Source organism: Crotalus tigris, unplaced genomic scaffold (genome assembly GCF_016545835.1).
Source record: "Crotalus tigris isolate CLP2741 ecotype Arizona unplaced genomic scaffold, ASM1654583v1 scf7180000017668.6805642782:7212621, whole genome shotgun sequence".
Classification (NCBI taxonomy): Eukaryota; Metazoa; Chordata; class Lepidosauria; order Squamata; family Viperidae; genus Crotalus; species Crotalus tigris.
The window spans coordinates 872,252-896,142 of record NW_024096554.1 but is presented as its reverse complement, the minus strand read 5'-3'; the positions used below and the strand labels follow the sequence as shown (position 1 = coordinate 896,142).

General features: G+C 34.6%; 1 protein-coding gene across 5 annotated transcripts in view; it reads left to right on the top strand.

Moving 5' to 3' along the window:
- BABAM2 (BRISC and BRCA1 A complex member 2) overlaps positions 1-23,891 on the top strand; it is a 145,015-nt gene that overhangs the window by 19,527 nt on the left and 101,597 nt on the right. For all 5 annotated transcript variants that reach the window (XM_039337058.1, XM_039337059.1, XM_039337061.1 and 2 more), the window contains exons 5-7: positions 3,933-4,127; positions 6,652-6,726; positions 18,486-18,595. In XM_039337058.1, coding sequence (XP_039192992.1) covers positions 3,933-4,127; positions 6,652-6,726; positions 18,486-18,595 — 380 coding nt within the window. The remainder of the gene's footprint in view (positions 1-3,932; positions 4,128-6,651; positions 6,727-18,485; positions 18,596-23,891) is intronic.

Below are 23,891 nucleotides of genomic sequence, written 5' to 3'. Positions count from 1 at the left end.
TCCTTCACATCTGCCATAGTGATCCTGGTACCATCCTGGTACCAGAGGGCAGTCCATTCTTGTTTTTCTACTGATCACGCCCAGCATGATTAACTTTTTGAGTGAGTCAATAAATGATGTCAATAAATGAATTAATAAAAGTAAAGCATTATAATTAATTACTTACAGATTGTATTAGTGTAGAATATATGGGATATCCAGCGACTGAGCAGTAATTGGCTTCTATCCTGTAAGTTTTTTTGCAATTTTATTTACTTAGCTGTAAGATACATGCAAAGTCATAAATGTGACTGTTTTACAAACGAGTATGGAAGACTGCACTTAGTGTGTAGGCAAGGACAAAGAACTTTAGTTTTTACTTTGTTTCCTGCTGTCTAATTTAGAATGATACATTCTTCTTATTTCTTGATCCTAATTGGTTTATTGGTCTTAATCATCCATTTACTTCCTTTATCTTCTACCAACCTGAAAAGAAATGGACACAGTCTTATATTACAAAACATTTCATTCACCTAAATAATATGTGCAGCATTTAAATGAAAAAAATTACACAAATCAATAAGAAAGTGATCCCTGCACTGTATGATACCTTGCTAAAATTTTGCCCAAGTTGCAAATGTATTCTGTGTATTAACTTACAAAATCAAGTGTACCAATTACTTCCTGGAAGTGTACTTATTTGGTAGAGACAAGAAAACTGTCTTCCATCATACTGCCTGAAACATGCCAGGAAATAAGTAGTCATCTGCATGATGCTTCTGCCAGTGTATATTGCCATATCCTTGTGGTGGCACACCATCAGTGATACCGTATTTCTCTGTGATTAAGATATGATAATTATCTCTAGTACAAGTGTATTTACTCATATAACTGGAATACTGATATTGGCATAACTATATCTTAATATTGACTTCTACAGAATTGTAGTATAAATAATTAAGAATATATATTTTAAGGGCATGTTTAAAGAAATAAAATGTGGAAAGTATTTTGTGGCCAACAACATTGACATACTAGGGTATATCTTCTATACAAAGCTTGCAGAAAATTTATAAAGGCTGAAAATATTTTGAAGGGTTAGTCTAAGTAATATATTTTTCTATGGCTCCAGTAATATGTGAGTATATATGGGGAATAAAGGTATCTGTAGAGAAGAATTTTAGAAATTAATTCTAACTACTGCAGGCTTTATGAATGTTTAACCTAATGTGAATATATTAAAATTGCCCTGGATTTGCCACTTTTTAAATTTTCCTTATGACTTTTCTGCTATGTGTTTGGGGGGGAGTGTTAAAAATCTATTTGGCTTTAGAACTAAATTTAATTAAAATTATTCATGTCTAAAATTAATGAATCTGGGTGGGAAAGTTAATAAAATTTAGTTTTGATGCAAAACTTCTTGGGAAGAACAAACAAGTTATTTGTGGCGAATAAATGACACCATTTGTTTCTTTCGTTTATTTAATGTCATGTGACTGAAGTTCCTCAAGCTCAATAATACTTGGGGAAAAATTCTTTTATTGTATAGAACAGTTAGTAAAATGTTGATAACATCTTTAACAAAATATTAGTAATATAATACATAATTATGGGAGAAAGGTTATTTCCATTTCTTATTGAGTATTAATGTCAACAGGCATGTTAAGCTTTCAGCTTTGTGAAAAGGGTATTAAAAGAAATGGAAGTATGCATATCTTGATTAACTTCTAATTGTGTAATGCAAGGTTGTTGGTTTTTTAAAAAAAGCAGTCTGTACTTCAGAAAGGTGGGAAACCTTTCTGTTAAACTATTTTTACAAGTCTAATAGATGATTGATAATGAGTTTAATCTTAATTCAATATATATCAGATGCCAAATCATTTGTACTCTCTTGGCTGTGCAAGGTACAAATGCCCAAAGTCCATATGTAAGCTAAATATCTCACAAATGCATGTACAAAACTGGAATGCACAAGATTTTTCTACACAAAGATTCTTAACCTTTGAATGAACTATTGGAGCCCACACTTTATAAAGGAATGGATTGAGACAGAACAAAAATTTAATTTCATATAAAATCATTTATATTTACAGGCAAGTGAAATTAAATATAGTTGTGGGGTTTTTTTTCCCCAGTTGTGTATTAGGAAATCAAACTTTTGTGAGTTTCAGATAGCTGGAAAAGCATTTATAGATAGTTTGAAATCTTTGAGATCTTAGATCGTATTCCTCGGATTTTAAAAAAAGATTGAGTAATAAATGCTTGCATAAAAGAGCCTATATAATCATGGGTAGAACTTGTTGACAAAGTGAAAAACAGCTGACAGAATTCCACTAGAGTTGATTGATAGGATGAAAATAGACAATAGAGGAGACAGATTAAGAGTTTCTTTGGTTCAGGAGTTAGTGAAATAAAAGAACATTATAGGGTATTGGTGGTGATAGAAGGGAACCTTTGTTTGATTGAAATACTCTTGAGATTATTACAGGAAATATCATGAGACTGATCTTCATCAAAGTAATTCCTTCATTGGCATTTAAAGAGGGACACTGATGACTGCTTTTCCAGGTCAGTAGCTGGCCAAAGCAAGCAGCCTCTTGAATCTCAGTTGAGAGTATTATAAAATCTTACTTTTTTAATGTCAAGGTGTTCTATTGAGATTGAGTACTCCAATGATAAGGTCAAAATGGCTCCATACAGGTAGTCCTTGGGTTATGATGGCAAGTGGGACGAGAATTTTGATAGCAGGGCTCCCCAGCTGAAAAAGGACAGGAGCAACTTACAGGAATGTCTTGCAATCTCTTTACCTGCTGACTTGCCCATTGACTTTGCTTGTGGAAAGCTGGCATGGGAAGTTGCAAATGGCAATTTTGTGACTCCAGCTCACTGTGATGTAATTGCAAGCTGGGCACCTAAGTACCAGATAGCAGTCACGTGACTGTTGGGCCACTTCAATGGCCACAGTTTCATGGAGTGATCATAAGTCCCCCTTGTTCAGAACTGTCATAATTTTGAATGGTTGCTGAATATGAGGTGGTAACTCAAGTTCTATCTTTGAATCAAAATGATGGTGCATTGCATAGGTTTCTACCCCTTTGTGTGCCTTACAAATCTATAAAAATAGTAATCTTTTATATATTATTAGATTATGGAAGCAGATAATGGGCTAGGTGTTCTGAATTTACTGGGTTAAATGATTTTTATAGGACTGTGACCAGGTACGAAGACCAGGAAACCTATAGATATATTACAATATATAGCCTTGTTTTGCCTTGATTGCCCATATTTTCCCCCTTTAAATTTTTTCCCCTCTGCCAAAGTCTTGAATAGATAAATATAAGAGTGGGTTCTTACACCGATGTAGCTAGTAACGAAGTGAGGACTGCTTCACTTTCTCAGAGGAGATTGACATCCACTCCAGTACACTGAAAGCACAGGAGTAAAAAAGGCAAATCTAACGGCTTTGAATTTCTTATGTATAGGTTCTGCTTCTAAAATGTGCTGCAATTATTCCATTCTCAGTTCAATTCTTATTTAATTGATTGCTTAATTCAATTGTTGTTTGGCTGATCTGCTCCAGTCCTGATTGCTGTTAGAGAGGGATCTAACAATACCTATGAATCAAGGAAATATTTTGATTTGCATCTGGAAGTTTATGGAAAGCCAATATGGAAGTTAAAATACTAGGTGTGTTACTCTTTTTGTTCTGTTGTACCCATATGTCTTCACCAAAAGAGAAGGAAAATAATGTGAGTGCTCAGTGTTTTTATAATTTTTTTAACCTAGAGTACCACAAGTGAAAGATCCATCAGTTTCAGTGATCACAATTATATTGATTTTCTGGCAAATAAAAGAAACATGCAAGTTGACCTGTGGTCCAAAACTCACTTTGGACAATTCAAATATGATTAAATTTCATTATTCGTGTGTTAACTTGTCTCTTGATTGAACAGAATTTGGCCTGCTGGAATCCTTCAAATCCTGAATGCCTCCTGCTTGTTGTAAAGGAACTTGTACAACAGTATCACCAGTTTCAATGCAGCCGATTACGTGAGAGCTCCCGGCTCATGTTTGAATATCAAACATTACTTGAAGAACCTCAGTATGGAGAGAACATGGAAATTTATGCTGGCAAAAAGAACAACTGGGTAAGAGTACAACAGAAGAGTACTACAGTACTAGAGATTCCTTTCCATAGTAACTATAACCTGATTTGGAGAAGATGTTTGTCCTAGGTGTGTATTTCTTAAAATAGATGTACTCAGTTTACCTTTGTTTCTCTTCTCCCTTCCTGCTGTTTAGCAATTTTATTCCATTACCTTGCCTGAACTTGTTTCCTAGGTAAACAACTATGGCTAACAATTATGTGGAATTGAAGATTATGAATGCAATAAAGCACTTCTCAGTGATCTTAACATTTAATAAATATTTTTATTCTAATTAAATAAATTCTACAAGCTTAACTAAAATGCAAGAGACCAGAGCAGGAAATGCTTCCTTCTCTTTCCTTCTTTTTCCAATAAAAGAGGCAATAAAAAGTAACAACAACACTTGATATTGAGATGATGCCCTCCAGTTTTCAGGGTAATTTCCAAGAAAATTGTCTGTGATTGAGTTGCAGATTCAATAGCAATATGTGATTGTATACCATTGTGAAATAGCATACAGCATGTAAAAATAAAATAATTGGATATGATTCTAGGTATTTATTGTAAGCAGTAATTTAAAGCAGAATAGAACCTGTTTTTATTTATTTATCAAATTTAGAAACTGTCCATCTCACTCACAGAGTGACTTTTTAGTTTTAGGAAGTAGCTAAAGAACAGAGTTCTCAGTCTCTGGTTCAGTAACTCCTTAAAATGATGCATTAATTTGTGGACTGGTACAATGAATAAAATGATTTCATTATGTGTATATACCATTTATTTTTAATAATTAAATTTTGACCTGCATATTCAGTAAAACAATATTAAATAAAAATAAAATATTAAAAATAAACTATTAAATACAGTAGGTAAATTTAAAATAGTAGTTTTAATATGGTAAGCTTGTGCATATCTATATAATTTAGGGATCCATGAAAACCAGCAATCCTCTGACAGAGGAAAAAGTGTTGACTCTTGTCTAATTCATTAGAGTACAGGTAGTCCTCATCTCCATTTGTTTAATGATAGTTCAGAGTTACCATGGCTCAGAAAAAGTGACCTGTACACCACCTGTCTGTCACACCACCTCCATAATTTGGGACCTTTATTGTCCATTTCCAGCAAAAAATGCCCATTGGAAAGCCGGATTTACTTAATGACTGCATGATTCACTTAAAGATAGTTGTAAAAATTGTCGTAAAATTGGGTCTCACTTTACTTATGACAACAATGATGATAGAAATTCTGTTACCAATTGCCATAAGATAAGGACTACCTCTATTCGAAGTATAGAAGGGAATATTCACGCTTTCAAGATGGTGTTACTGTGGTCTATATCAGTGGTCTCCAACTTTTCCAGCTTGGCAGACTAGTGGCAGTGGGGATGGGGAGGGAGAAGGCATGATTTCATGTGTGCTGTTTTCACAAATGCAGCTTTGATCCACTCTTGCCCACCATTCTGCGGCCCAGTTCCAAATGGGCTGTGGCCTGGTACTGGCCCCTGGCCTCCGGGGGGGAGGGTTAGGGACCCCTGGTCTGTATATCAATAAAGTATACTTTTAGTGAGATTTGTGGAGTTTGTTTCCTGACTTGCCTAACTTGAGGGGCATACAGTCCTGCCTGAATGATTCTTCTGTTGAATGACCAAAGTTATGAATTAAATTAATTATGATATGCAACATCTGATGTGACCAGATTGGTAATAATTTGACTAAAAATGTCTGGTGTCTTTCCAAAATAATATAGCAATAGAATATTGCTATATAATAGAGCTGATCACCAACCATTGTTTCTTCATAATGTGTAATATGTGGGTAATGTGTAATAATCTGAGAATGTAGTGATCCTTATATAGTGATTAAAAAGCTGGTTCCTCATTAGTTAATCCTTTTATAAAAACTGTATAAAATAGCAGCACAGGAGATGCAATTTAATTAGACCAATTAATTAAAAATTGTTCAAATATGTTGCAAGGGTTGCAAAGGTTTTTTTTCTTGAAGTCTCATAAAATTCAAGGGGGAATGCAAAATCTCAAAAATTTTTCAGTGCTCAGGTATGAGTCACAGGAGGTTTCAAGAATTACATTTTGTGACATCAGTTATCATTTGGTCCTTTCAAAAAAGTGTTTATGTAGTACTGACAGAATATGCAGACTAAGTATTTAAAAGATATCACTAGGGCAAGTTTTATATTTGGCCTTTTTTTCTAAGGAAGGACGCAACTCATACATCTACTGAAACTGGACACAAGGTCCCCACAAGATCTGAATTCCATTAGACCTGAGTTAGGAGTTAGCGCATAATGATCATTATAATTGGAAGGTGGGAATGACATAATTGAGAGATATTTTGCTATCACTGGAGTCTGCTTTGCTGCAGACACCTTGCTTGTTCTGTGATTAGCTTTTAGTGTGTTAACACAACTCTAAAAATTCAGTCTGTTTCAGTTATGTCTCCAGATTATTAGGAATGCAAACTCTCAATTCAATATTGAGATCCTCGTTTTTTCTTTTCTTTTTAATTGATAGACTGGTGAATTTTCAGCTCGTTTCCTTCTGAAATTGCCAGTGGACTTCAGCAATATCCCTACCTACCTTCTCAAGGTAAAATAATTATTTTACTTGAGCTACCACTTTCTTGGAAATAAATGAATTCCAATGCTTCCTGTTTTTTTCTGTAACTCCTTCCCCCCCCCCTTTCTCTTTTAATCTTTTCTGTCTTTGTATTTTTTTCTTTCTTTGAAATTTAATAAAGCTGGTTAAACAGTTCTGCATCTTTCTTTTGTCTGCACTGTGAATTTTCATAAGCCTTACCTTGCAAAAAATTGAATTCAGCTGAGGTATCAGAATAAGTAGGCATTACATGTAAATTTCTCTAAAAATCCTTCAGTAGTTTTCAACAAGACATTTAATATCCAAATAGATTTAAATGATTCTGTTTAAGCCTTTGAAGCTTTGTCAGTGAGTCAACAAGCTAACTGAGGTACACATAGGAACTTTTCTGTAGTTAGGAAACCTATTGAATTCAAGCCAGCAAAAGAGATGCTATGAGGTTGTTAAATTCTTAGGGAAATGAAAAATGAATATATATTGTTCAGATATGTATTAAATTCTGCTATGGCAAATGTGCTGATATGAAGAGAAAGCTCAACTATATTTAAAGGAACAGATAGCGTCTCCTGTATGTAGCTTCTCAGTCTATCTATCTATCTATCTATCTACCTAAAGCCTAAATAATTCGACAAGAAAGATGACTTGAAATATTTTAAATATTATTTTTATTATTAACAAGTTGCAGTTTTATATCCACTTTTCCAGATTAAGCTTTTTAAAACTGATTAATCTGTACCTTTGAGTGCAAGGAGAGGGGGGAATTGTGTTGCTAAAATGTATTATAGCAGAGGTGTCAAACTTGCAATGTCACATAACGTGTCATACCTATTTATATGATGTGTCTACTTTCTGTTTTAATAAACTACATCATAAAGCATTGTACTTATTAAATCTCATCATGTATTGAGAGCTCTGGAAAGGGGCTTGTGAAGTATTAAATGGAGAGGGAAAACGAGTGATCCTGTTCAGTTTTTGATTCTTTCCTGATTACCACCAGCAGAACAACAAAATCTCTTGAACTGGGCAGATGAACTTCTCTATGCTAATCCACCTCTCCTGACTTCAAACACTGGAAAAAAAAGTTTACCAATCTTACTGTGAAAGTGTCTCTATTACTTGTGACTTGATCTATAATTTTGTGTATAAACAAATTATACACAGCTATTTGAGGCATAATAATTTACAAGCCAAACACAGTTGAAATGCTGCTAATATCTTTGGAACATTATTAATAATGGGAAAATATGTGAGGAAAGATATAACTGAGATGATATTCTAAAAGGTTTTCTAATTATCGTAGTAATAAACTGTGGCTGAGCTGTTACAATTTTAACTGTAGGAAGGTTGAATCGTAGACTATATCTTCCTTTCTTAACTGGATCCCCATCAGTTAGGCGTTTCAGTCCCAGTGTGTAAGAAGAGCATTGAGGAAATCTGTACAATATTCTGTCATTGTGACAGTATGGTGTTTGAACCTAATTGTTTGCAACATGTAGTATAAGATTCTCATATCAGTTGTAATTTCTTAGTTCACTTTAGTGATGCCAAATCTTCCCAGTGATGTGCTTTTCTAATTGCTTCAGTTTTTCTTTAAACAAGAAAGGCAATGAATACAGCAGCTATTGTCCATACTGATTAGGGAGTCACATATTTTATGTGACAAAGAATCATACAGTATATACTGTGCCCTTGAAGCTCAGAGAAAACTTAAACTTTTAAAATATATGAATTTGCCCTAAGTAATGAACAACAAATAACATTAATTTCTTGCTTGTAGTGATTGCTGTGCCTGATTATTCAGTGAACAGTGAGCATTTCTGTCAGAGTTTATCTTAATAACAATATTAAGCCGAGAGCATCCAAAGCATTATCTCTTTGTTTTTTGCAAATATTGTCTGATCAAAAAAAGAGTAAGAATAATAATGTAGGCATCCTTTGTCCAATACATTAAGAGTTTTGATTGACTTTTTTTAATCATAAAGGACAATATGTTATGTCTTTGTCTTTTGTATGGTTGGGAAATCAGTGCAACATTTTGCTAAATGTTCAAATTATATATATACGTGCCTATTTACATATACAGGTTGTCCTCAGTTAACAGGGTTAATTGGAGCTAACATTTCCATCATTTAGCAATGTATCTGTAAAGCACAGTCATGTGACTGCATTGATTAGCAATGGCAGTCCCAGCCTATCACTATTATTAAATGTGGTTTTCAGGTTGTTAAGTGAGAACCCCTCACAACTTCCTGCTGGTGTCCAACAACAAAAGTCAGTGGAGAAGCTAGCAGGAAGTTCCATGCCCCTGGCAGCTTGCAAGCAGGCAGGCAGATAAATGGCTGATGTGGGATGAGGAAAAGTGCACACAACAGTCTAATGCGGCGTGCTGCAAATGCAGCAAGGCTTCAAGTGGCTGCTATTAGGCAAGGGCGGGTGCAAGAGTCCAATGCAACATTGTGTGACTGGAGTGAGGCTTCAGGTGGCTAAAAGTATATGCACAATGAATGGGACTTTGAAGAGTTTGTGTGGTGGAAAGTAGAGAAATGTCATTCAGTTAGACTCCAATTACTTGGAGGATTTATACTTTTTGAAAATAAGCAGTTACTTATAGTAATTCTGAGTATCAGTTTTGAACTGTTGTTTTAGAATGTTATAATAAAATTGATCTTCAAAAAATAAAAGTTTTTTTTATGAAGAGAATTATTTTCCCACTACATCACAAATAATTCAGTGTGTTTTAAAAATTTTGCCTGCTTGCTTACTTATTTAGTTATACCTCCAATTACTGTAATTTCTCTGCAGTGTACAGTATAACACTCCCTGTCTTAAGGGCTCAAGGAAAGAATGCAGTATGTTTATATGATGTAGGAATAGTGGAAATGATGGGAAGTTCTTCTTTGTGATCTTTGTGATTCATATACAGTACTTGGGTTCTGCTCTTGAGCATAGCCTGTTTAGAATTTTCTAGATCTAGAATTTATATAAATCTTGGCTGAAATCCTGCGATCCATACATATCACACATGATTAGGCATGGCTCATGTTGATCTCCCTTAGATCAATTTTGATTGCACAGAGACAAAGATGCTATCATTCATCTGTATTTTATTTTTGTGGTTTTTATTTTGTTCTAACTGTATCTGAAGATTCAAGGACAATATTGTAAAAAACAATTCTTTACCACAGATAGGTATAATTTTAATCTTTTCTACCTGGGAAGATTTTAACAGATTTTTGAAAGCACTGATAAATATTTATTACATCGGGTCAGTTGTCATATAATTCTTGGTACAGGGATATAGGTCACTGTCTTCTATAGTCCAGATACTATAATTTTACACATGGCCATGATTGGGTTTTTTTCTGCACATTTCTGGGATTCTGTGGAGATTCTCAGTCATCCAGGTCATAGTTTAGTGCTTTTTCAAAAGGCAACTGGACTGCTTTTTCTCTTAAGGAAGAAAAATTTGCGCTCATTTGCACTCTTATACAAGTGACCCTGGGGACACAAATAAACCACCAAGTGGCCTCAGGAGGTCTCAGGGAGAATGCTAATAACCAGATGACTGCAAAGAAATATGATACTTTCAGTACTGTTAGAACTAATCCTTCCATCATCTTCACCATCCTGCCAGAAACAATGAAGCTTCTTGGATGAGAAGCAAAATGTCTTCTTCCCCCTCTTCCTCAAGGGAAAAAAACAGTTCAGTTGCCTTTGAGATTCCTGGGATTCCTTTGCATCCTTAGGAAGACTCTGCTATTCAGAATGCTCCTTCAAGGTGGATCTTGCATTCAAGCATTCTAGCCCTCTCCAATCCTTAGGCCAGTGATGGTGAACTTTTTAGAGACCGAGTGCCCAAACTGCAGCCCAAAACCCACTTATGCATCGTTGGGTGCCGGGTGGGTGTGGCCCATTGAGTGGGCATGGCTGCGGTGGTAACGGCAGACTGGGTGGGACTAAAAAGTTCAATCAATTCCAATTTTGCAAGAACTTTTTTTTCCCACGAGAAGTTGAAATTGTCTTGATTGATTGAATCTTTTTTTTTTTTTGCACACGGCGGCGGAGGCCTAAAGCGAAAAGGTTTTAGAAAACCCAGCTGAAGGCCTAGGACTGGAGCGACGGCGTGCATGCCCACAGAGAGGGCTCCGAGTGCTGCCTCTGGCACCCGTGCCATAGGTTCGCCACCACTGCCTTAGGCTACAGGTCACTTGCTTCTACACACTCAAGAATTTAGATTTGCATCTGCAGAAGTTTTTATACCTCAGAACATTGTCACTGCAAATCAGTCCAATCAAGTTCTACATTTACAGTTTTTCCTGATGTTCATGCACCCAGCTTCCTTTTTTGAAAGATTCTACATCTTTTTGTCAGTTGACACAACCATCTCAGTTTGTTGAGGAATTAGTTTACCAGTTACTTTAAGGTTCTGTTCCTGATTCTCATTCCCAAGTTTCCGGGGCCAGATAGGCTACTCTGCCTTCAATTTCCTGTTGGAAAATTCTCCTTCAATGTATGAAAAATCTTTAGCCAGGTATCTGCCAGATTTTTGGATACTGAATATCATTCTGTGGTAGTAATACTGAGATGTAGCCATATGCCTAATCACCAAATAGGTTTTTCACATGAATATTGAAATCTCCCAACAAAAGTTAAAAAGTCTATAATGCCAAAGCTGAAACCACTTTTATCAGCTCATCTAAGAAATAACTCAGGCCACAAGGTTGAGGGAACCAAATCTCCAGTCTTCCCTATATTTTGACTCAGACTAAGAAGATTTATTTCAACTTCTTCTTTTGCAGAAATCATATTTTACTCATACAGATAATAACTTGAAATCACAGCGTACATTTCATAAGTTCAGGAATGGTGACAAACCCAGGCCTATTCTCAGTGAGGAAAACTATATTTTAAGATACATTATAAAAATAAACATCAATTTTTCCTTCCATCTTTCCTTCCTTTATCAATATTTTTATTAAACCAGTTTCCTTTGCTGGATAATTCATTTACTGTATTTTTAAAAATTTCTTACACTCTACTTGCTCTCCTCTATCTTAATTTGTTTAATATCTACCCTAAAGTTTATTCCTACATCCTAATTTTACCACATTTCCCAAATTCTTGCTATTTTTCTGTTATATTTTCATTCTATTCTATGGCAAGGACACTGAATTCCCAACTTGGCAAACTTCTCTGTTTATCCTAGAAATAGAATGACTGTGGCAAAAGAAAGCAAAGGTAGTGCCAATAATAGGCACCTTGTGTGCAATCCCAAAATAGCTGGAGCACCACTTGAAAACCCTTAGCATTGATAAAATCACCTTCAAGAGGCAGCTTTATTCGCAACAGTTTACATCCTGAGACAATATTTTTAACACGTCAAACATCCACATCTGCCTATCTCAAGTTCTTAGGAAGATGGATAAAAATGCCACTCCATTCTGAACATCTGGCTGTCTATGCAACAAATCATAATAATTTATTAAACTTGTATGTTGCCCAACTCTGGGCAGCTCACAACAAATAAATTGCAATAATATCAATAAAACCTAAGAAATAAACAATGGCAAGCACAATGAAGCAAGGGATCTCATTCTACCTTGCTAGAGGTCTGGGTAAAGAGCCAGGTTTTTATGATTCTTCTAAATAGCAGCAGAGTGGGAGCCATCCAGATCTTGGGGGGGGGGGGGAATAGTCATATTTTAATATGGCTTTCTGGAGATCAGGAGAGAAGGGGCATTCTGGTGTCAGGACACATGATCTTCCAGAGGAGAAGGGTTGAAGAGGCTTATTTCATAGGTCTCTAAGGATGGTAATCCCTGAGAGAAATAACCTGAAATGAGCACATCCTGCCAAAATGTATCAAACAGACAGATATATGAAGAGAAGCTATCGAGGCTCCGAATCATGAAAGGCTTTAAAGATGATAACCAGCTCTTTGACTTGCACCTAGAAGCCAATACATAAGCTAGTCAAACTCTCCAAGTAGAAGTGCCTATAATTACTTGAACCATCATATTATTGATCACTTGAAGCTACAAAATGTAGCCCACTGTAAATGCCCTTGAAAAGCAGTAATCCAGATGTGAGATGATGGCTTCAGTGACTACCAGTATGAATAAAGCCTACTGTTCCAGGAAGAGTCATAAGTGGCACACAAGGAGAGTGTAAAGGCCTTCTTGGCCCCAACTGCTACTTGCTCACCAAGTAGCAGTTGTGACTACAGAAGGACTTGCAATTTTGAGCCAATTTTTGGGGTAGTGGGAGTGTCAACATTAAGACAGATTTTCTCTCTCCAGAATCAGATGGCTTACAAAATTGCTTAAATTTAATAATATAAATACATTTTAGCTACAATAGTATAGTCCTGAGCCTGATTAGATTCCCTTCTCCAGTCTGTTATTCAATTTGCACCTGTCTTTGCATCATAATCCCTCTGGTATGATATAGTATTGGCTGGGCAGGGGAAAATTTAGGTTATTGCAGGTGAAGAAGGACGAGCTGGCTGTGGCCTAGTTTTAGGTCTCTAGTGATATAAGTCCATAAGCAGATAAATACGTGTTTTGTGCAAAACATTGAACTGGAATATAAAACAGTCATACAGATATCTATGGAGATTCTCAATCATCCAGGTCATGGTTGTCCCAAAGGTGCCTTTTCCAAAAGGCAACTGGATTTTCTTTTTTCTTTTCCTTTGGGTTTTCAAAGAAAAAAAAACACAGAAAGTCCAGATGACTTCTAGAAAAAAACACCTTTGGAGCAACAGTCATACAGGTTTGTATAGTTGTTGGCAAATTATGAGTACTTATCCTACCCTATATAAGTATTCCTTCATTATACTCAGCCTTCTTTGGCTTCTTCTCTTTCTTTTTTAAAGAAAAAAAGTCTAACTGTCCAACTTGGTTCTGTTCCAAACATAAAAGGAAATGAATTATAGTAGTAACGGTGTAGAGCAGATGTTTTGGTTGGACTAGCCATTAACACTCTGACTCATAATAAATTCTCAGTTCCAGTAAGTTCCCAGTTCTTAGTTACAGTAGGTAGTAGGATGCAAGATAACAATGTGTTTATGCTTTCTGTTTTAAATGTGTTTGGGAATCAATACTTGCCAGGAATTCTTCTTTATAAAAGACACTCTATTGTTCATTTATTTAGCTAGTCAAAAATGTAAACAGTATTCTGAGGCCTTCATCTATAGAAAGAATAAAAACTGCTGCTCAATATAAATCATGCTAATAAATAAAATTGAAATTAGTGAATGTTAATGCATAAGTTAAAGAGTTCTTTTAATATATATATATATTATTGTAAAAAATGTGTAGCCCATTTTTCTCTGAATGCTTTGGAGATAATTTACAAATAATTTTAAAGCCAAAAAATTACATTATTATGAATTATGTTATGATCCATGTTCCCACAAAAAATAGAACCAAAAAAGATTAACAAAATGCAAGTTCAATTATATTTAAAATATTAACACTGATGGAATACAAACCAGTGAAAAATAAATAGTAGCATCCATCAGATTAAAAACTGGATCAGTGAAGCCAAATAGCAGCAAAAGCTGCTTTCAGTAAACAGTCTATATGCTAGCAGAAAAATAATAAAGAGAGAAATACCCTACTTTCTCTTTGTAAGTGGTGTTTTGTTTTTTTTAACTTGAGGATAGCTACTTGGAGATTTTTTTTTTCTTTTTGGTTAGTGGTAAATAACAGGACTGCCCTCAAATCTTAAAATAAGGAAAGATTCATACGAGATAATATCCAAATTTATTACAATTTGCACTCAAAAAGAATTTATACCCATGGATATTTTAACAAGATTTAGCAACAGTGTTTTTGATCTGCTAAAGTTTCAAACTATTTTTAAAAGGTATTCCCAGGTAAGAGTGCATTACACTGATGCCTCATTTATGTACACAAAGTTTGTGTCAACCTGATCTAGTCTGATCCAGGGATATAGGATTCACCTCTTGAGTCTGGAAATGAGAGTAATCCTAATTGTAGTCTTTAAACAAGTTCAATCCCTCTACAAAAGGCTGAATCTCTATACCTTAATTGGTCATTCAACAGACAGGATCACTGTTTTGTTTTATCTATAGGTTAAATTTGGCCTCCACCTAATCATGTGATCACATTTTGGACTCTTGGCAACTTGTTTGTATTTATGACCAGTTGCCAAGTGCTCTGCAATCATATGGCTGCCATTTGCAATCTTTTCTGCCAGCTTCCCCCCAAAATCAGTGGGGAAGCTGGTAAGAAAAGTTGCAAGGGAAGGGGATATTAGATTTGAGATCCATTCCCCCAGCATGCCAATGGATTTGCTCTCCCTTCTGTGTAGGGAGGAGAGAGACTCGTGCACGCGAGAGAAATGGATCTCAAATTTAGTAAACACCATCCTTCTCATGATTCTTCTCCCCAGTGGGATGCAGAGAGGGCCCTGGCCCTTTCTCTGCTTCACAATTCCCAAAAGGCCTAGGCCTTTCCCCAGTGCTCTGTTTAATGACCCAAGATTACCTAACAACTGAAACTGGGTGTCATGGTTCTGACAGATGAAACCCTTCAAAAGAATTTCAAGGCATTATTTTCCTTAAAGAATCTTTTATTCGGGAAAGACGGGTGAAAGTATCGGCAACTACATAGTTGAAACCAAAAACTAAATTCCCCTCCCCTGGATACAAAGTAACAAAGTACAGTTCCTACCCCCAATAAACAGTCATAAATCACATTCCCCAATTAGCTTGAAGCACAGGCTTTCTCCCCAGCTGTCCAGCCTGCCAAATGTTATCAGCTCTGGACCCAGTTTGTCCTTGGATTCCCATGGCAGTTATTATTATTATGTCTAACTGAACTCTCATCCCAATCCCCACTCCCAGCACCAACTGATTTTAAAAGCATAGAGAAAATGGCTGCATTTTCATCTGTTGTCAAAGCAAGAACATCCGATGTTAGCAGCGTTGACACTGGGAGAGCTGGAATTGTGGTTGCTGATGAAATGGCTACATGGGGTCTTGCTTAAAGTTTGCTGCATTCAGCATTTAAAATTTTGGCCCAACTGTATTTATAAGTAGAAGACTACTTGTATAGCTCAGTGATTAAATATCTGAATTTCTTGCAGATTATTATATTTTGCATTTGTTGCAGATTGTTTCAGTTCCAGTTCTTTGCATCTTTAGGTAAGAGGGAAAATTTTCAAACTTAAACTATGGAATATTATTACTAATAAGCATGCACAGTATTAAATTAGATAAGCTGAGCATAAGGCAGTTTCCCATGTTTCCACTATGAATTCTCTAATTTTCTTTTAAAACCATATAACCATATAGGTTATCTGATATCCTGAAATTATCTGTTTCTTAAAGTCATTTCTAGTTAGTAAAATCCCCCATCTCTTTTAACAATTTGTTTACATAGACAAGAAAACGTTTCTGTATTTGAAATTTGTCCCAATTTTATTGGTAGAAGGAAAAAAAAGAACCAAAAGCAAGCAAATTCAATGTGGATAAAAGAGAACCAGTCCTTATCATTTCATGCCCTTTCTTCCCTGGATGCTGTATTTTAAATAGAAGACACTGGTTGTAGGTTGGAAACCTCTCTTTGTACGTCTATGATTAACATAGCAATTGGTTGTAGCTGAAATGCTTAGCTTCTGATGACAAGAAAAAAAATGACAGGCTGGTTGCCCCTTAGAATGCCTGGCCTTTTTCTAAGTGGTCTCTGCCCCTCCTGAGGAACCACATTCCGAAAACCACTGATTTAATTAGCTTAGCTACAGATTTCATTTTTCATGAAAATTACTGTGTATAGCGGTATAAACATTTAATTTTGTTTTGGAACATAGGAGCTTTTAATCATAATCCACAAGTTAATTATAATTCTAAAGGAACTTCTGATGATACACAAGTCAAAAGTGTACAAGCAAAAGTTTTATTTTCTCTGAAGCAGAAGAAAAGTGGCTATGGAGAATTACAAACTCATGATATGGCAAGGCCTGTTGGTGTATTGGAAGATGCCTGAGCTGGAACCAATCTTCTGATTAGGATCCTAAGCAATGCAACATGGTTTAAAAGAGGAAAAATAATCAAAATATAAAAATCTTGCATAATAGAAAAGATGTATAACAAAGAAAAAAAATATAAAAAAGGAGAGAAGAGGTCAATGGATTAGTGGATTTCATTTACATCTTGAATTTATGGTTAGTTTGTTCATGCATAATATTAAATCATAATATAGTTTATTTACTTTTAAATTAATACTAGGACAACCATTAGGTCTTCATGGAAACCAGACTTCTGTGGCTTGTTTAGGAGCTAGGTCTTTACATAATGTGTCTGAGCTAGGATAATTTGAGCTTGGTTATTTGTATCTCAAGTGAGAACTCTGGCTTGATTTGTTTGATGATCCATTCCTTTGTTTTCTTGCTTGTCCATGGTGTGCTCTGGAGTCCACTCTAACACCAAAGTTCACAAGCATCAATATCAATATTGCCCTCCTTTTTTCAAAGTCCACCTTTTACTTCCATAGAGTATCAGTGGGAATACCATTGCTTACATTGTTCTGATCTTTGTTGGTATAGACACATCATGGGATCTGAATATCTTTTCCAAGGCTTTCATAACTAAACTGTCGATGTAGTCTAGCAATATAATAATATAATATGGCCTATATTCTGTTTTGTAATTCTTATCAAATCATATTTTGTTCTTAAATTAAGGGAATGAATCAGGGGGATCACGTTTAAACATGGAAAACTGTATAATTCAAAAACAAATAATTGATTTATCAAAGCAACAACTTAAATCTTAGAAAACTTTCCCACTCCTCCTGGTTGGAGACAGCAGAGAATGGAGCTGAAATGGTATTGCAACATACTTTGCAAGGTTTAATAGTTGTAGTATGACCAGCAAAATGTTCTGCAAATCAATCCTCAACTATGGAAGCTTATTGGTTATACTGGAATACTCACTCTTAGATCTGCCTATTTACTCAGCCATGAAATGCAGAAAGAAATATAGAATATAAAATCTTATAAATAGGAAGAAAAAGTTGTGTTGGATATGTTCAGTGCCTTATTTATTATTTGTAAAAATAATAACGGTAGAAAATATACAAACAAAGAAACAAATCTGAGCTATATGATTTTTCCCCAAAAATATTTCTAGGATGTTAATTACATTGGAAAGATATATGGTTTTATAATTGTACATAACTGCTTTTTTATTCTATCATTTTTAGAGTAAATAATGGTGCTCAGAACTGAAAAATTGTGCCAGATTTTCAAGGGTCACTTAGACCAGTTTTGGGCACCAATTACTTCCTCCATGATATTGTCACAAACTGTCATGGTAAAATATTATAGGAATGCAGTTAATGCAGCACTGTAAAATCATTTCTTGTTGTCCAGTTAGCTAGGTGTTTTTTTAACAGCTGATTTGACTTTGGAGAACAATATTTTCTACATAAGAATATCATGACATGCCTCCTAGCAATAATTTGACATCTGCCAAATTCATGGCAATGACATTTAATTTATGTCTACTGTATGCACCTAAAATATATAGAATAATTCTTGCTAGCAGTATACTTCTGTTAAGATTCCTGGTGTCAAGCAAGTTATTTCTAGCCAGTTTTAAATGGGCCAAAGTAGCAGATTGCCAACCTCTTCAACCAGGCCTTAGAATCTTTCACATGGTCAAGCTTAGGATTGCTATCAAAATCTATTTTATTTTTTCTTTCTGTTTATGTTTTTAGGATGCAAATGAAGACCCTGGAGAAGATGTTGCTCTACTTTCAGTCAGTTTTGAGGATACAGAAGCTACTCAGGTTTTTCCCAAATTGTATCTCTCTCCTCGAATTGAACAGTGAGTGCTATATCACATATATAGTAATCTTGGTTTCACAATATTTTATTATATTTCTTATTGTTTAATTGAAAAAAGTTAATATGATGATTTTTATAAGACAATGCTAGTCAAGCCATGCAAGTTCCCTTGCAAGATCCATTTTAAAGTCTTTTAAATCTGAACCCTCAACGGTAAGCAGCCTGCATTTTCCTTAAATGATATTTGTTGAATGTTCCTCTTCGTTCCACTGAGAGATTTAGCTCCATGTTGGGCTTCAAGTGTTCATAGATTAATCTCTGGTTCCTTCATAATGGAAAAATACATATGACACTGATCTATTCTATCCTTTTGTCTAGATAGTCATTGGTCATAATCTAACCAGCCATCCTAATAACTAAGTAATAAGTAAATGAAGTAGCAGTGGGCTACTGTGTTGTAAGTATGCCACTCCTCAATATCTAGGAATTATGGAGATTACATACATGGTACACTCATTTCTCTATCCAGGCAATGTCTGCATTAGACTTTGGTATTGCTTTCTATATGCAGTAGAAATATAGTGTGTTCTTGACTTTCCTTTATAACTAGTGAGGTTTCTTGCTTGGAAATGAAAGAAAATTTGCTCAAGTCTTTGATTATTGACTAATATCTTATGAACACAACCACTTATTGAGCACTTCATTGATTTCCCCATAAAATCATGTAGTTAAAAAATAATTCTGTGATGATATGCTATGTGATTTATATTTCCTTGAAGGAGCCCAGTGTGAGTATTGGTATGTGTCTCCGTTCATTCATAATGGTAATAGTAAGCATAATAAACATACTTTATGAGATAGGCAGCAAATAAATAAATTAAATAAATTAGGATTGATGAAAAAGATGCTAAATGCTTGGGTTATTTCCTCATTTTTTCCTTTGAATACTTGCATGGTGCTGTGTGTGATACAAATGTATGTGCTGGGATGGAATAGCTTCAGATATGCTTCAGCGAATGCACTGCTGCAAGAATATTATGTCCTTTCTATGGCAGGTTCTATGGTTTGATCCCCTCTGGAAGAATGGCTCACTAAGATATAATTAGGCTTTGATGTCCAAAATAACTTTGTTCTTTAAAAGTAAGTCTGATGCAGAATTCAAACTGATACCATTCCAAGACTACAATTTAAAACATGGATTTGTACTATATCCAATATTTAGGGGGGGGGGGTTGTGTAAAGTTAGTATTTCATTTTACAAGATATTTAGAACAGATTTTAAGTAATGTGCATTGAATTCATCATGGTTTACAGTTTTACCAAGTGATTTATACTGTGTTGACCAGAATTCTCAATATTCATTCTGAATTTAAAGTTTCATTGTGAGTTTTAGTCTGCTAAAACAATATAACACATTCAGTTGTTTATTAGTAATTAATGTTTTGTTGGAAAATTACAGTATATCCTCCCTGACATCTCTAAACCCTAATTTATCATTTTGTTTTAGTTTTTCTTCTTTTTTTATTTTTAAGTTGCTTAATAGATCTTCGTAAACATTTAATGGAAATAAATAATAACTTGCTAATTTAAATGTTAAAGAGCATTCTCTTTTAAATTGTTTTATTGGAATAAAAATATGCTTTTTCAGATTTTTGTAGTATGAGAACTTTTGTTGAATTGAAGTTAGGAAACTGCAATTTAGCAAGCCTATTAATCTTTGTTATAAGACTACAAGAGTTCTTATTTTGTGCTAATAGTGTATTTGTCCAAGTATGTCACAGTATTTATTTTACTTATGGTACAATTAAAAGACAGTTAATAAATTTAGTCTGCTCTTAAAATGGTAGTGCTAGGAGGAAAAAGTAACTGCCTTCGTTTGATTTCCTTTTTTCCATTTTTGGAACTCATCTTTGTTCGCTTTCCAGTCTCCCCTTTTTTGCCCCACTCTTGAATGCCCTGCTTTAGAATTCCAGGCTTACATGTACTTTATCTTAGAGATAAACATTAATGGAAAGGACTTCCCCCAAAAGAATTACAATTTGTGAACCTTGAAGAAACACTTGCAGGTCTCTGAACTTTCTTGTACAGTATCCTTAAATGGGTAAGAAATTAAGGTGGTGATTTGCTTGCTCAATTATCTCATCTAAAAAATGCAGAATAATGGAAAATGATAGAGCTTGCCTCAGGAATTTGATAATAAACAAGTCTAAGTAACTTTCTTTAAATTAGATATTTAATGTGTATATAATCAGCTTCGCCCTCTCCTCACCCAGAAGAAATCACACAATGGGTGATTTGGGCTTAAATCCATCCTTAGCCATGAAAATTCATTGGTGGCTTCAAATTCTCTCAGTTCAGCCCATCTCACAGGGCAATTATGGGGCTAAGAGGAGGGTAGACATCTGTTAATTCTAGTCTGAGCTTCTAGAAAAAAGTTAGAATGTAAATCTAATGCACAAGAATTAAAAAGGTTTAAACTCAGAGGACACTACTTATTGTGTCACTCACTTCTGGGACAAATCTTTTCTTGTTTTTCATATTGCAGCATGGATAACTAAAGACACAAAATAAGACACAGCTATGTTCTAGAAGCTATTGGAGATAAGAGGAAGTAAAACTTGTAATTAGTAACAAATGAATTTAACTAAAAGGCAATAGATCAGTATTACAAGAGAGATTCTTAGTGCCAAGGTACCAGCCCAGTTCTTGAAGTGCTGGTAATAACTTATAAATGTTTGAGCCTTGAATCACACTATGTTCAAGAACAGACACTTTTACCCAAACATTACAATAAACCTTGGAGGGGCAGTTCCCAGAGCTTCCCCGTGAAGTGGTTTGGCAAGATTGCTCACAATCAGGTCTTTTTCAGTGGTGCCTTCTCCTACAGGTTTAGAATATCCTTTCTAGAGAGTCTTGTTTGTCACCTGATTCATTGTTTTGACAATTGTTTGCAGTCACTTAAACCTTTTAATTAGTCATTTATTCATGTTCTTTTTGCATATTATATTTTTGTACAGCAATGAGTCAACCGAATAATGTTGATCTGTGTTTACATTAATAAGGAGTTACTTTGAAAGTAGAAAGCAAACACCTATCAATACAAGATTGTAAATTCAGAGCTGCGGGAGGGTGGGAGTTCTATGCTCAGTGAATCTATGCTTTTTCCCATAATAGTAAATTCCAAATTTGAGGTATGCAATTCAGAATCAACATCCACACCCTTAAAACATTGCATTTTTTGAAGTCATATCAACAAATTTAGGGATGTTACACTCAAATGGGACAATAGTGGAACAAACTCACTATTGACAGAAGAAAAGATCCAAGTACATAATTCTGCAGATGATTGGTGGAATATCCAGGGCTTAATAGCTTTTCTAACTCTTATCAGGACTGTTGTTAATCAAATTCGGGAAGAGTGCTATTCAAAGAAAGAACATAGCATGCAGATATTGATTAGTGACTTATTTGCTTGCTTGTTTGCTTGCTTGCTTACTTACTTACATTTAATTAATTCATATAGCCACCCATCTTACATGTGTGATTCTAGGAATATACAAAGGTAAAAATAAAAACAAAATAAACAATAGAGCAAAATAAAACATACCTGAAAAATCATTAAAAACCATTAAAAAAACATCTGCGGAATAGCACACTCAATTTTTGCTAGAGTCACTTTGTAGGCTCCATACACCATAGTTTCTAAAACCATATTTTTTAGGATGGATATCTATTTCCTATAATCTGGGGTAATGCCACTTGTAGTCTATACACTAGGATTGTTGAAGGGTAGTTTGGACAATTGCCAGTCTAAATAAAGGTTCAAATTGACAAACAGCTTTGTCAGGTTTAATCTTCAAAATAGATATATTCATTTTAAAATTATTAATTTTGTCCTTTGATCCTTCTTACAATATTCAGCTTTATGATAAGTTCACCTTTAAAAAAACTTTCACTGTTTCTTGAATTGATATTTGCGTGAAATTGTCATTTGTGATCATATCATATTCCAGCAAAAACATCCACTTTCTTGTAATTTTGAGAGAATCATAAAAGTCCTGCAGAAACCTAGAGGGTTTATTTAAGTAACCACAGGGCATGGAATGTTTGTTAAAAGCTATGGCTTTCATAAAGGTTTTTAGGAACTCAACTGTTAACTATTATAGCCATATCTACACGAAAGAGTAGCACTTAATCTGTCTTAAGTATTAATTAAAAAAACCCACTACATAATGGTAAAGGAGAAAATGTAATCAATATCTCATTTACAATAATGTGAATATCTCATTTTCATAATAATGGAAAACTCATAACATTAATTTAAAACACCAACTTTTTTCATTTAGCAACAGCTTATAAATATACTTGGAATAGTTTCCCTGGCCTGTATTCAGTGTTTGCAGATGTATAATATTTACTGAAATCTACATACTTGCCAATAAAGTAGACAGTGGAAAAGAGAATAAAGACTGCATTCATATTCGAGTATAAAATACGTTTTTCTGCAGACAGTTTTATAAATGTTAGTTTTAGAAGATGACTAGTGTCTGGCAACTACTGAATTTTTTTTAAAAGGCGAAAAGAAAATGCTATCAAGACTACTTGCAATCTTGCAAAAAAATTTGTTCCATCTATTTTACAAGGGAACCAGTTACACGTTTTAAAAATCAGCATCGCTATTGCTGTATTAGTGATATAACCACGAGAAAGTAGTATGCTGCTAAATTTAATACATGGATTAAATAGCAAGTCATTCAATAGTAGTGCTGGGAATTGTTAAGCATACAGTATTACAATTACTATCAATAGGAGTTGTATGTTTAAACGCAGATTTAAATACTTATTCTTTGGTTCATTCTACTTAAAGTGTTTTCAGATTCAGACTGCAAATTGAGTACATGATTGGGAGCAAATTAAGTTCTCGACTGAGAAAGGAACTTAGTTACAAAACTATAAATCCATAGGGAACTCTTTTCAGTAAGCTGTTTTATTTTTTCCAGAATACTGTATCAGCTTTTAGTATTCTCCAGTAAATGAAGATGTTGTTGAGATTTATCAGGTAGACCACTAAAGAAATAGAAGGAACTATAAAGGAAGCAGAAGAGAAGATAAATGTGAAAGAAATATTTAGATAAATATTATTACCTAAAAGTTTATCACAATTATGATTTAAATATTTTTGTGTAAGCATTAATGAGAAATGAGGACTTACAGCTATATAAATAATAAATATTGTGTTCTGTCTTTGCTAATGTGTTTGCTAATAAGTTGTCATAAGCACATTTGATGATACAAGAAGACTTTAGAAAAGGCAGCGATGGGATTTCAGAATTGGA